The sequence below is a fragment of the Phasianus colchicus genome, chromosome 1, assembly GCF_987193195.1.
Source record: "Phasianus colchicus chromosome 1, bPhaCol1.hap1.1, whole genome shotgun sequence".
Taxonomy (NCBI): domain Eukaryota; kingdom Metazoa; phylum Chordata; class Aves; order Galliformes; family Phasianidae; genus Phasianus; species Phasianus colchicus.
In genome coordinates this window covers 3,947,978-3,962,386 of record NC_143436.1, presented here as the reverse complement: position 1 = coordinate 3,962,386, position 14,409 = coordinate 3,947,978, and the positions used below count along the sequence as shown (strand labels likewise).

At 44.0% G+C, this 14,409-nt stretch overlaps 1 protein-coding gene across 1 annotated transcript; it reads left to right on the top strand.

Annotated features, from left to right (window-relative positions):
* The first annotated feature begins 774 nt into the window (after window positions 1-774).
* LOC149919354 (uncharacterized) lies at window positions 775-3,173 on the top strand. The gene has a single exon (XM_090134133.1). The coding sequence runs from the start codon at window positions 1,239-1,241 to the stop codon at window positions 3,159-3,161; it is 1,923 nt and encodes a 640-aa protein (XP_089990259.1). The 5' UTR covers window positions 775-1,238; the 3' UTR covers window positions 3,162-3,173.
* The last annotated feature ends 11,236 nt before the right edge of the window (window positions 3,174-14,409 follow it).

Sequence of the window (14,409 nt, the reverse complement as noted above, 5' to 3'; positions counted from 1 at the left end):
TATAAATCATCACAAACTGAGGATGACTACCTGGAAAGCAGTTTGAGGAAAAATATCCAGGGAAGTTACTGGATCCCAAGCTGAAAACAAGCCAGCAGTGTACCCTTCGGGCAAAGAGCAACAAAATATGACCTGCATGAGGAAGACCAAAGTCTCTTCTGTAGGTCCTTAAGTAGGAGCTGAGAATCATTTCATCTTTGCTAAGTATATTGATGTAAGATGATCACTAGTGCCCCAGATCTAAGAGGCAGTTATGTGCCATGCTCAAAAGAAATGGTGAAAGCTGCAACACAGGAAGAAGATGGAAGTGATAAGCTTGTAGATGTCATTTTCTAACTGTGTCAAAATTAATGTTGTCATGAAGGGCAGAACTAGCAGAAACTGCCTCTCCTTTCAACCAGACACTGAATGGAAGATTTGGCAAGTTTTCACTGTTTTCCAATACCTTCAGGTTTAGACAGCATAGAATCATAGAATCACAGTGTCATGGTTTTGGTTTTTGCTTATTCGACTTTCAGTATTCAACATCAAAACATCGTGTACTGGAAGTGTTAATGTTCTAACTCTACGTACCTATCCCTATACATTGCGGAAGTCACGGGATCTGACCCTTCCGGGGGGACGGTCTCTTACTGCCTGGCAGTGGGTGCTGGAGGGTGCTTTCCTAGCCGTTCCAAGCTTTTTCAGGTTTGACTCGGTCTCGGGAACTCTCTCTCATATCTTATTTCATTCATTAGTCTCAATTTCAATTAGATTGTATTATATTGTATTATTTTGTATTCCGATATCATAGTTAGTAAAATAAGTTTACCTCCATAGATTGTTGCCGCTGTTTCTTTCCTTTTCCCCCTTCCTTCCCATTTTGTGGGCCCAGGTGGGGGGTGGGGAGGGCAGGGGCATACTGCCCCCTGTCACGGGCATAAACTGATCCAGTTAATTCCGTGACAGATTTTGGTGGAGAATGCGGGCATAGCTGCCTTTTGTTTTTGGTTTTTGCTTTTTGGCTCTTAGAACGAATCTCGCTCTCTGCTCTTAGAGAGCTTCGTTAGGGAGCATTATCAGTAGTTCAGGTTTTGTGCTGGGAAACTTGACCTTGAAAGGCCAGGCGTACTGCCAGTATTCTGGGATATTTGTAAACTTTGAGCACTGCTTAGTCTGGGTAGTGCCTTTTTTTCCTTTCCCCCCCCCCCCCTCTTGTTAGTTTCAATTCATTAACCCTTTTTGAGCAGAAACCAGCGATGAACCCACTCTTTTTCGTGGGAGCGCTGAGTAAGGGATTAAAAGCTATGGTGTTTCTCGCGACCTACTGGCGAATCATCAATGTCATCATTACTTGTTGTGGACTTGTGTACATATATAACTACATATGGGCACTGACGGAGACGCCTGTATGGTACCTATCTTGGTACCTATATGCAATGTTTAATACGAATTTTGACACTTGCATCCCGGATGGAATGGCTAATTTCACAAGCAACTACATCCCAGATGGAATAGCTAATTTTACAAACCACACGATGTTCAAACCAGTTTCCAGGTTTTCCTTTTGGTTTATCAGACGCTTTTCCAATGCTGACTTAACTCTCATGCTTGTGGTCGTAATATCACTCTCCCTGAATGTATTCCAATACAGGAATAGTAAGCAGAAGGAGTCTCCTCCAGAACCAGAGAATGCTGACTGGCAGGGAATATGGAGAGGTTTAGGAAAAATCTTAGAAGCATGGGGACCCGCAATGTCATGGGATTTCACTCTTGAGCACCTGTGGGATCCCCAGAAACTTAGCCAGTATTTGGAACAGGGGCAGTGCGGCTCAGGTAAATCTAAGGAGGTACAACTTATTTGGGGTTTGGCTTGTGCTTACCGTGCCATATATAATACTGTTTTGGAGAGAGAGAGTTTCCGAGCTGAGGTTCAAGCCAAAGGGAAAGTCAAATCTGATCAATTACAGGAGACACCAGTAACAATATCAGTTGCCCCTGTGGAGGGCAAGAAATGGAAACGAGTGTCCTCGCGTCTAGAACGGAAAAAAGAAGAAGAGGAGGAGGAGGAGGTGGAGGAAGATCCAGGTGAGGGGCCCTCCTCGAAACCACCAACATCAAGAAAGGCAAAAGGAAAAACTAAGAGACATGCAGAAGAGAGTGATGAAGAGGAAGTTTCTATTACTACTCGTCGGCCTCTGAAGATGACTGAAATCCAAGGCTCAAGAAAGGAATTTATACGGCGCCCAAATGAAGCTATCGTTTCCTGGTTAGTTCGCTGTTGGGACGATGGGGCCAGTAGCTTGTCTCTAGATGGTAACGAAGCTCGCCAATTAGGAGCCATTGCCAGAGATCCAGCTATTGACAGAGGAATTAGTCGATGTCTGGATGGGGCTGCCTCCCTCTGGGAACGAGTATTAACAGCCGTGAAGGAAAGGTACCCCTTCAAAAGTGGCTTGAAGCCTGTGACGAAAAGATGGGATACAGTTGAACAGGGTATCCAGTATTTGAGGGAAATAGCCGTGGTGGAAATGTTGTATGATCCTAACTGTGTTTTTAACGACCCACAAGGCCATGACCCTGAGAGAGTGAGAACAACGCGTGAAATGTGGCAGCAACTCACGTCAACAGCACCAGCCAGATACGCCTCTGCACTATTGGCAGCCTCGGACAGATACCAGGACCAACAGAGAAGCCCCTTAGTTTATGAATTGATTCTTATGCTCCAAAGCTATGAACAACAGCTACCCCCAACTCGCGCCGCCATCGCCGCCATCTCACAAATGACGGAGCAACTGAATGAAATGCGAGAGCAAATGTCTTCACTGATGAATCGTGACAAACCTGTAGAAGTATCAGAAACGCTTGATGAAGATCAGAATAGTCAAAAGAGTCTACTGAAGGAGCTGATGAAACTAATACGGATCGAACTAACTAAAGACGATGAACCCTCCTTCTCAGGTGCAAAATCAAAAATCTCAGCTGTTAGAGGCAAACGCTCTCCAGCTCCAGGAAGGAATCCTACATCGCGACTTGCCTTGTGGCGTTACTTACGTGACCATGGAGAAGACATGAGGAAGTGGCACGACCAAGCTACTCATGTACTACGAGCACGGGTGAGAGAATTACAAGGCAGATCAACCGCCAGTGCAGTTGCTCCGGTTACCACAGGTAATGAATAGAGGGGCCCTGCCCTCAGTCAGGGGGGGGAAAGGGATAATAGAGTTTATTGGACTGTGTGGATCCGATGGCCTGGCACATCAGAACCACTGAAATATAAGGCATTGGTGGATACCGGTGCACAGTGCACTCTGATGCCCTCGACTTATGAAGGGACAGAATCAATCCATATTTCTGGAGTGACTGGGGGCTCTCAAGAATTGACTGTGTTGGAGGCCGAGATAAGCCTCACTGGTAGGAACTGGCAAAAGCACCCTATTGTGACTGGTCCAGGGGCTCCATGTATACTTGGTATTGATTACCTCAGAAGGGGGCATTTCAAGGATCCTAAGGGGTATCGATGGGCCTTTGGAATAGCTGCTATAGACACAAACAACATTAAGCAGCTGTCTGTTTTGCCTGGCCTGTCAGAAGATCCGTCTGTTGTGGGGTTACTACAAGTAAAAGAGCAACAGGTACCAATTGCTACAAAAACGGTGCACAGACGGCAGTACCGCACCAACAGGGATTCCTTGCTCCCCATTCATAAGTTGATTCGTCAACTAGAGAGTCAGGGAGTGATCAGCAAAACTCACTCGCCTTTTAACAGCCCCATATGGCCAGTGCGTAAAGCCAGCGGAGAATGGAGGCTGACGGTGGACTATCGTGGCCTGAATGAGGTCACACCCCCACTGAGTGCTGCTGTGCCGGACATGTTAGAACTCCAGTATGAACTGGAATCAAAAGCAGCCAAATGGTATGCCACCATTGACATTGCTAATGCCTTTTTCTCCATTCCTTTGGCCAAAGAATGTAGGCCACAGTTCGCTTTCACCTGGAGGGGTGTTCAGTATACTTGGAACCGTTTGCCCCAGGGGTGGAAACACAGCCCAACCATTTGCCACGGGTTGATCCAAACTGCATTAGAACAGGGCAGTGCCCCTGAGCACTTGCAGTACATTGATGATATCGTTGTGTGGGGTGATACAGCAGAAGAAGTCTTCACAAAAGGAGAGCGAATAATCCAGATTCTTCTGCGTGCTGGTTTTGCTGTTAAGCGGAGCAAAGTGAAAGGACCTGCTCAGGAGATTCAGTTCCTAGGTATAAAGTGGCAAGATGGCCGTCGTCACATCCCGACAGATGTGATCAACAAAATCACCGCTATGTCTCCACCCACTAGTAAGAAAGAGACACAATCTTTTTTGGGTGTAGTGGGCTTTTGGAGAATGCATGTTCCAAACTATAGCTTCATTGTAAGCCCCCTTTATCATGTGACGCGAATGAAGAATGAGTTTACATGGGGCCCTGAGCAGCAGCAGGCTTTTGAACAGATTAAACAGGAGATAGCCCGTGCCGTGGCCTTAGGGCCAGTACGGACAGGGCAGGATATAAAGAACATCCTCTACACTGCTGCTGGAGAGAAAGGTCCCACTTGGAGTTTGTGGCAGAGAGCCTCAGGAGAGACCCGAGGCCGACCCCTGGGATTCTGGAGTCGGGCCTACAAGGGGTCGGAAGAGGGCTACACTCCAACTGAAAAGGAGATCTTAGCTGCGTATGAGGGGGTTCGGGCTGCTTCTGAAGTGGTCGGTACTGAAACACAGCTCCTTCTGGCACCTCGACTACCAGTGTTGAACTGGATGTTTAAAGGAAAGGTTCCCCCTACCCATCACGCAACTGATGCCACTTGGAGTAAGTGGATTGCGTTGATTACGCAAAGAGCGCGGATGGGGAACCTCAGCCGTCCAGGAATCCTAGAGGTCATCATGGACTGGCCTGAAGGTAAAAAGTTTGGAACACCAGCAGAAGAAGTATCACGAGCTAAAGAGGCCCCACCATACAACGAATTACCAGAAAATGAAAGAAAGTATGCCCTGTTCACTGATGGATCCTGTCGTATTGTGGGAAAGCATCGCAGATGGAAATCTGCTGTGTGGAGCCCCACACGACAAGTTGCAGAGGCCACTGAAGGGAAAGGAGAATCAAGCCAATTTGCAGAGGTAAAGGCTGTCCAACTGGCCTTGGATGTGGCTGAACGGGAGAGGTGGCCAATGCTTTATCTTTACACTGACTCGTGGATGGTGGCGAATGCTTTGTGGGGGTGGTTACAGCAGTGGGAGCAAAATAACTGGCAAAGAAGGGGTAAACCTATTTGGGCTGCTGAACTGTGGAAAGATATTGCTGCCCGAACAAAGAATATGGTTGTGAAGGTGCGCCATGTAGATGCTCATGTGCCCAAAAGACGGGCTACTGAAGAACAGCAAAATAACCATCAGGTGGACCGAGCTGCCAAAATTGAGGTGGCTCAGATAGACCTGGACTGGCAGAACAAGGGTGAATTATTTCTAGCTCGGTGGGCTCATGAGACCTCGGGCCATCAGGGGAGAGATGCAACATATAAGTGGGCTAGAGACCGAGGGGTGGACTTAACTGTGGATGCTATTGCACAGGTTATTCATGACTGTGAAACATGTGCTATAATCAAACAAGCCAAGAAGATGAAACCACTCTGGGAGGAAGGGCGATGGCAAAAGTATAAATATGGGGAGGCATGGCAGGTTGATTATATCACCTTGCCACGATCCCGCAGTGGTAAGTGTTATGTGCTTACCATGGTAGAGGCGACCACTGGGTGGCTTGAAACATATGCAGTACCCCATGCTACCGCCCGAAACACCATATTAGGTCTTGAGAAACAAGTCCTTTGGCGACATGGCACCCCAGAAAGAATTGAGTCAGATAATGGGACTCATTTCAAAAATTCTCTTGTAAATACTTGGGCCAAAGATCATGGCATTGAGTGGATTTACCATATTCCCTATCATGCACCAGCTTCTGGTAAAATCGAACGATACAATGGGTTGTTAAAAACAATGCTGAAAGCAATGGGTGGCGGAACATTTAAGCACTGGGAGAAGCATTTGGCAGAAGCCACCTGGTTAGTCAATACCAGAGGATCTATCAATCGTGATGGTCCTACCCAATCCAGCTCTCTACATACCGTAGAGGGAGATAAGGTCCCTGTCGTACACGTAAAGAGCATGTTGGGAAAAGCAGTTTGGGTTCTTCCAGCTTCTGGAAAGGGCAGACCTCTCCGCGGTACTGTTTTTGCCCAGGGACCTGGATCTACTTGGTGGGTAATGCAGGAAAATGGGGATGTTCAATGTGTACCACAAGGAAACTTGATGCTGGGGGAGTGCAGACAGTAATTCCATGTATATAGACGTGTGCGTGTGATGCATTTGTAATCATTTTGTTTGTTTGCATATGTGTGTATATATATATATATTAAGCGTGATGTAGTGATGTAGAATAAGGGGTGGAATGTCATGGTTTTGGTTTTTGCTTATTCGACTTTCAGTATTCAACATCAAAACATCGTGTACTGGAAGTGTTAATATTCTAACTCCACGTACCTATCCCTATACATTGCGGAAGTCACGGGATCTGACCCTTCCGGGGGGGGCGGTCTCTTACTGCCTGGCAGTGGGTGCTGGAGGGTGCTTTCCTAGCCGTTCCAAGCTTTTTCAGGTTTGACTCGGTCTCGGGAACTCTCTCTCATATCTTATTTCATTCATTAGTCTCAATTTCAATTAGATTGTATTATATTGTATTATTTTGTATTCCGATATCATAGTTAGTAAAATAAGTTTACCTCCATAGATTGTTGCCGCTGTTTCTTTCCTTTTCCCCCTTCCTTCCCATTTTGTGGGCCCAGGTGGGGGGTGGGGAGGGCAGGGGCATACTGCCCCCTGTCACGGGCATAAACTGATCCAGTTAATTCCGTGACACACAGAATCATAGAATGTCTTGATTTGGAAGGGACTGGGCATCTGCCAGTGGACACAGCAGTTCACAACCTTTTTGAAAAAACTGACCAAGCTGATGGCCAACATTCAGCTATAACAGACCCACACTGACTGCAACGGTGTTCATGTTATCTTTAATATAAATTTGTGCTTCCTCATTGTTGTGGTTCCATTTACTGTTGTGGACTCTTTGAGCATCCTGATGGGAGGGGAGGGGGCGGCATCCCTGGAGGAGCTGGCGGGCAGAGGCAGTGCGGTGGAGCTGCGGACAGGACTCTTCTTCCCGGGACCTGTGCCCCCCTGCCATGGACTTATATGTAAGGATAACCCGTGACACTATGGTCAAGTACCCATAATGTCTATCTCAGATTGACCCATCCTGCCGAGGTCCTGAGAGAACACAGCAGTCCGTTCAGCATAGGTGATCTGATCACAGCTCTCAAAACCCAAATCAAACAAATGCACAAATAACAACAACAGCAAAAGAAACAGCAACAACAACCCAAACCAGACAAAAAATAAGGATTCTTTTCTATAGCCTAAGACCATCTCCTCTGGCTGATATTCCAGGCTTCTGTGATCTCCAGGTTAAAGTTGATGGAAAAAAAAAAGACTTGCCACTTATTTTCTGCTGGAGAGTTGTGTATTTAATCCTCTGAACTTTGTGTTTTTTTTCAGTATCAAACCAACCTCAACTCTTCAATTTCCACAAGCAGATCAGAACATTCCAGATTGAATTTGACCTTAGTATTTAAATGACCATGTGTCGTATTTTTCTATTACTTTCTTGATCATCATTTTTTCCATTGTGTTTTCATTCCAGGCCTCCTTTGTTCCACCTGATTTCTAATCTGATTCCTTTCCTCCTCTTCCCATGAATGTTGGCTGTGGACTGCCCTGCTAAATAATCGAATTTATAAAGCAATATATATTGTAATTACAACCTGAAGCTTATTTCCGGGATGTTATCTTTGACCTGAGACTATGATGCTAGAAAAGAATGAGCAGAGAAGGTGAGTTAGGAAGGCTTTCAAGAGAAACTGAGAAGATTGTCACAGAGTGGCAATATGCAGCAGACCAAAAGGAAAAGCATATTGGAAGACATGTTCATGCAAAAGGTGGGTATCAGAATGTAAGGTCAGCATCCCTGATTCCCCAGCTACTTTATTTTTTTGCCAACATATTTTAGACTGTTTCTTTGAACTTGTGCCTCTTTCCTTACTTTCACCTTTGATAAAATGAAAAAATATTTATTTTTAGTGTGTTGCTTGCTTTGGGCTTGTGCAGTTGCTCTCAACTGTATTTTCAATATGCAGGCAACATGTGAGTCCTTGGTGTGTGTATCCCAAATATCTTTTTGCCTATTTGAAGACTTACCAAATTGCCTCTCAGTATTATATCATTTATGTTAAGCACTGACTTTCACAGAAGGATCTCTTGGAGGCTTTTGAGGTCAAGTTGAATGGGGCTGTGGGTGGCCAATCTGGTGGGTGGCAACCCTGACTATGCCAGGGGAGCTGGAATTGGATGATCTTTAAGGTCTCTTCCAACCTAAGCCTTTCTATGATTTTATGTCTCTATGATTCTATGATTCTACATTCTAGGTTTCTGCACACTTCTGTGTCCTTCTTTTGAACTCTTCAACCACACATTCTTTTTGGGAGGACTGTATCTATAGCTGATGCGTGCATGTCTTGCAGACATTGATATTATAAATGATGACAATACTCAAACATCTTTCTGAAGCACTGCTGTCCTACACTTCATGCACAAAACCTATTACCCTAATAGCCCTGCCTAAGCAGTTTCATGCTTATATCTGTCCGGTTCCTATTGAATTTGTTCTTACTTTCTTCTTCAGCTCATTTTTCCTGCTCTCCTACTTTTCTCTTTGACATGAGGTTTTGCACCAGGACAAACTGATGCTGACTTTTAAAGTTGGCTGGGGATGTAGCAGCAACCAAGAGGATAATTGTGGCATAGAATAATAATTCACCTGTTAGCTGATTGCAATCACTTTGAATTTAAAGCAATCCTTTATGATGTTTCAGTTGGTGATCCTAAGTAGTTTCCTGAAATAAGTCTCCCATTTGACAGCCAAGCTGTGCAGCCTAGCTACTTTGCAATAAGAAATTCCCATAGGCCCATTCCTGAATGTCCCCAGTGTTTTCCAAGCATCAATCTCTGTGTGAAGTTCAAGCAAGGACTTTGTGAGCAGCCTTGAATTGCTCTCCCACCACTTTGGCTGTGAGTTCTCCTCTGCATATATACATCACCTTCCACTGACTATGAGCTAAAGGAAACTACGCCCTTAATTTGGACATCTGTCATTACACAGAGGGAATCCTGGCTTGTGCACCACTTTTCCCTTCCCTGTCAATGATTATATTGTTTGCTGAAGCTTTTCCAGAACATAGATTTAGTGGATCAACTGGTGCCTCTGATTCTATGGCAGAAGAAACCTCAGTCAATTACTCAGTAGGTTAATTTCTGTTACGTGTGCGAAGAGAACAAAATGTTCCTGATGTAATTGTAAAACCAAATGCCGTTATCCATATGCGATTCCAGTTGTCTTCTTTGGAAGTCAGATGAGGTCTTTAATCCTGGAGTAATTCTGTGGGAACTAGAAGTCAAGGAAACAGCTCCACGGGAGGACAGCACCTCTGCTGGCACCATTTTCATCAGAAAACCACATGCACTTGAACCATTTTGTGGCAGCTCCCCATTAACCTGCCCACAGCAGAGGGGTAGAAGCTAGATGATCTCTGAGATCCTTTTCATCCAGGCCATTCTATGATTCTATGATAACCTCACCTGACTGAACTGATGCTTGGTAAAACTTGTACTGAGCAGCATCCACAAGAAGAACATTTTAGGCTCACAGGAACATATTTTGAGCTCAGAAAACTCTGAATGTCTTCAGTTTGCTTCCCACTTAATTCAGTGTGTAGTTATAAATCCTGATCAAGACTCAGAAGTCATCATAGCGGGAGCTTGTTTTGAATAATGCAGGAGAAGGCAGCATGCAACCAGTCAGTGTCAGTGATACAGCTGAGGAATTTGAGGCACTGAGCATCATTTGCTGGATGACACTTGGGGAAGTGAGGAATGAAATGAGACCAAACTCCAAGGACATGGGGTCTTCTTGTGCTGACATGGGCTGACTTCAAAAACAGTGTGATCCTGTGCAGTTTTCAAAACAGGGTAAAATCACAGTCTGAATGAAACCAAGGTAACATATTAACATAAATAAACAATGCACTTGAACAGAAATTTGTGGTTCCCCTTCCTTGCAGATTGATAGATTTCTTCAGCAGTTAAAGTGATAGAAAATAGCCAAGTAAATAGGAACTGCATGCCTGATCTTAAACTCTTACTACAGGGGAAAGAATGAAACAGCAGACATGAAAACAGGAGAATTAATTGTGTTTTCCGATTAACAAACACAATTAAGGAAACAAAGCAAGAAAAATACTGCCAGCACTGGGGAAGGTTATTTTCATACTATTTTGATTATATGAGACGGTCAGTGCTGGGTGACAGCTTTTTTTCTGATAGCTATTAGAGGGACAGAAGCAGATAACACTACAAACTAATTATTACCGCAATCTGTAATTTCTCTGCAGGGAACTGGAACTGCTAGGGACTGGAGTGAGAGAGAGAAATAACCAATAAGAACAACAACAAATGCGAAATTGCAGAGATGAAGGAAGAAAGTGGAACCAATGGGGAAATTATTTTCATAAACCAGAAGTGAAAGAATGGAAAAGTTGTTAAGCTGATTTCATGGGCTAGCACTAGCAGGTCTTTTAAGGTCAAAAAGAAAAGATTAAAGAGTCCTGTACAAGGGAAAACAAACCAACCTTACTGTTGTTCGGAGAAAATTATACATGTCTGGGTTATCAGTAGTTGCTAACAACTATTGCTACCACTCTCAGAGATTACACGGACCTTTTAAACTGTGAGGGAAGCAGAGCCACACTCCTGATGGGATTTAGATGATGAAGTGTGGGCAGAAATAGCCAAGCTAGTTGCCCTGTTATCCTTTCATAGACGATAGAGAATAATATAAATCCTAGCTCTTTGGGGCAAGGACTGTATTTCTGGTAATTAAACCAAGGTGGTTAGCTGTGATATATAGAATCATAGGATTGTTAAGGTTGGAAAAGACCACTAAGATCGTCTAGCCAAACCATCAACCCATCACATCATGCCCACTAACCGTATCTCTCAGCGCCTCATCTCCATGTTTTTTGAAAACCTACAGTGATAGTAACTGTAATTCCACCACCTCCCTGGGCAACCTGCTCCAATCCCTTACCACTCTTTCTGAGAAGAAATTTTTCCTAATATCCAATCTGAACCTAATATCCTATATTTCCTAATATCCAACTAGAAGCTCCCCTGGCACAATTTAACATATATGAAGCCAAGAGGAATGACTCCTATCCTCACTGGCTGCATTGTTATGTCTGTATGTGAGTTGCTCAAGGATGGCTAACAAAACAGTTTTTCTCCTTGTTGATATCATTTACATGAGTCAACCATGTGTGCCCTACTTGATAGCCAGTGGTCCTCCAGCATTTAGGTTACCCAGAACAGTCTATGTTTGGCTTGATAGGTGCCAATCAATCCCACTTGCTCTCATTGTGGGATTACAAGAGAGTATTCTGTCCCTTGAGGGTCCCTATTTTATCTTGCTGCATGCATATATGGGGTTGCTGGGCAGGCTGCACTCTCTCTACAGATCATCACTGTCTCAGTGAGATGGGAAGAACTGCACCTCAAAAATCACCTGTTTTCATCTCTTAAACACCTAGTGGTTTAGTAATTTGTTCCAAAGTCTTTCTGGGCATTGAGATTAGGCTGACCAGTCATTTGTTTTTCTACTTCTTTCTATGTAATATTGTTTTTTCTACTTCTCTCTATGTAATGCTCATTGCTCTCCTGTCCTCTGGGAACTCAACTGACATTACTAAATTATTAAATGAAATGACTTAGCTGCTCAGAGTCACTTCCTTAAGCATTCAAGATGATTCTGTGAGGTCTGGTGGGTCAGATTCTTCCTCATACCTCTGTATTCTTGAAGATGGTCTTCTATCTTCCGGCACTTTCTTCAACTTAGTTTTCATAATTCATTATTTCATCTATTTGATCATAGTTAACCTATAAATATAATATAAATATATATATGTGAAACAAGAAAATAGACATTTCCAACTGAAAATTTCTGAAAATACAGTCCACTTTTGACCTTCTCTGCAATACAAGCTATATCTTTCCTTCCTCTTGTTTTTCTTTGTCTACTAATTTTTCTTCATTCTGTCTCTGTATTCATTCATTCTTGTTTTTCTCTCTCTGTGTTTGGGCTTTTCCTTCATTTTTGCATTAAACTTGCAGCTTTCTTTCCACTATATGAAATGCCTGAATGTTTCAGTTACCTCTAGGACACATTCTACTGCACTTCTTCTCTACAGTATTTTCATAAACTGTAGATCCTGGCATTTGGATGCCTCCTTCATGCACCAGAAGGCATGGATCCCACTTTTCCCTATTCAACTGCAGTTGAATCTTGACTTCATCTGCCTATTGCCATGTGGTTGTCCCCCCTCTGAAAGCGTTCAAGACCAGGCTGCATGGGGCTCTGAGCAGCCTGTTCTGGTGGGTGGCAACTCTACCATGGCAGGAGGGCTGGAGCTTGATGATCTTAAAGTTCTCTTCCAACCTAAGCCACTCTATGATTCTACGCTTCTATGCTGTTTTCATTCACTGCAAGGGCAAAAATTTCCCTGAAACATACAGAGATACATCTACATATATGGCTCACTTCGTTTTGATTCAGTGACCAGGATCATCTCAGCGCAGGCAAAAGCAAGGGTCAGATGAAAAGTGTGAGCAGCAATGCAAAGGCTAGAAGGATGAGATGGGGAGGAGGGGCGGTGTCGATACCAGCCAGCTCATTCATAGTGATCTGGTGGGTGTCAGCTTGTGCATCGAGCTCCCAGCTCCTCCTAACCCCAGGGGAGCTCTGTGAGCATCTTCCTGCTCTGCAGGATTTTGCACATTAGTACAGCTTTGGGCTGCTGCTTTTTGTATTCACACATCTCCACAATGTCACACACAGAAATGTGTTTGCAAACAGAAGACCAGGTGACTTGTATTTCCCTCTACTACAAAAGCTGGCAGAGAAGTAATTGCTGGAGGGAGGCATGTTCTGAGGGTTTTCAAACTTTGATGCCCACTGATTTGCAAGTCTCTGTAGTTGAAACTTGCAGTCTCTTATTTTGCAACACTACTCATCTGGGGAAAGAAACCACTCAAAAGGCTCTTGCTGATTTCAGTGGGGTTTTGACCAGACCCTTAGTGAACTTTTAAATGACTTTAAGTGAGCTAAAACTTCACACGTTCTTCTTTATCCCGTGTAGTGACTGACTGCTCCAAAGTTTTCTACTTTTCAGCTTTCTAGAGAACTGAAGATACTGTTTCACCTTGCCTGACTCAATTTTGTCCTTCCCTCACGCTTTTAATTCTCTGCTAGCTATTTTATAAGTTAGATGGCAATGTTTGCCATATTAGTGAGCCCATCTCAGTGTCTGGGTGTGCTTCAACAAGCCCGGTGGATTTCAGATCCTGCGTGCAACCTGGGGCACTGCTGAAAGGCAGATAATAAATACTCACAGCACAAAGTGAGAGACATGACTGATTTTCCAGCTGCAGGCTGACTTCTGTAGGGTCACTTAAGGCTTTCTGTTATTCATGAGATGTGGCCGGTCATACAAATTGCTGAAATTGTTTTTGGTTTCCTCCTGGGCCTTCGGAAGGCTTAAGGGTTGGGATTTTTCTGTTTAATAGAAAAATGATAGATCACAGGGTAAGGAACAGATCTGCACCTAATAGGAACATTCAGGCAAACTAACTTCTGGGCTCCTCAGACACCCTAACCCTTACCCTGTGATAATCCAGTGACCTACTGGCATGGATTAATTCAGCTCAGGAACAGCTGCTTTGCAAATTCATGTTCCTCCTTGCTTTGCAAATTCATGTTCCTTGCTTTATCCTTTCTGACTGCAGTATTACATACAGGAAAGCTGCTGTGTGTGTGCAGTATAGAGCATTGTCATTGCACAGCTTATGGAAGGGGAAAAGAAAAGGTGCCATTTAAAATAAATCTGCACTTTGATGTCAAAGCAACTCCAGATGTAGTTCAGAAGCATAAAAAAAGAGAGAGAAACCAGGAGTGTGCTGCTCAGGGAAGCCTGAGGGACAATCCAGGGTGAGAATCAAAAATCATAGAATCATCGAGTAGTTTGAGTTGGAAGGGATCCTTAAAGGTGATCCAGTCCAAGAGTGAGGGTGATCTCTTGGCCTTGGAGAAACATTGCATAGAGAAATCTCAATAAAATTAAAAACTCAATTTGGTTGTGCTTTCATGCATGAACAGCTGGAGCCAGCTACACCACTGCTG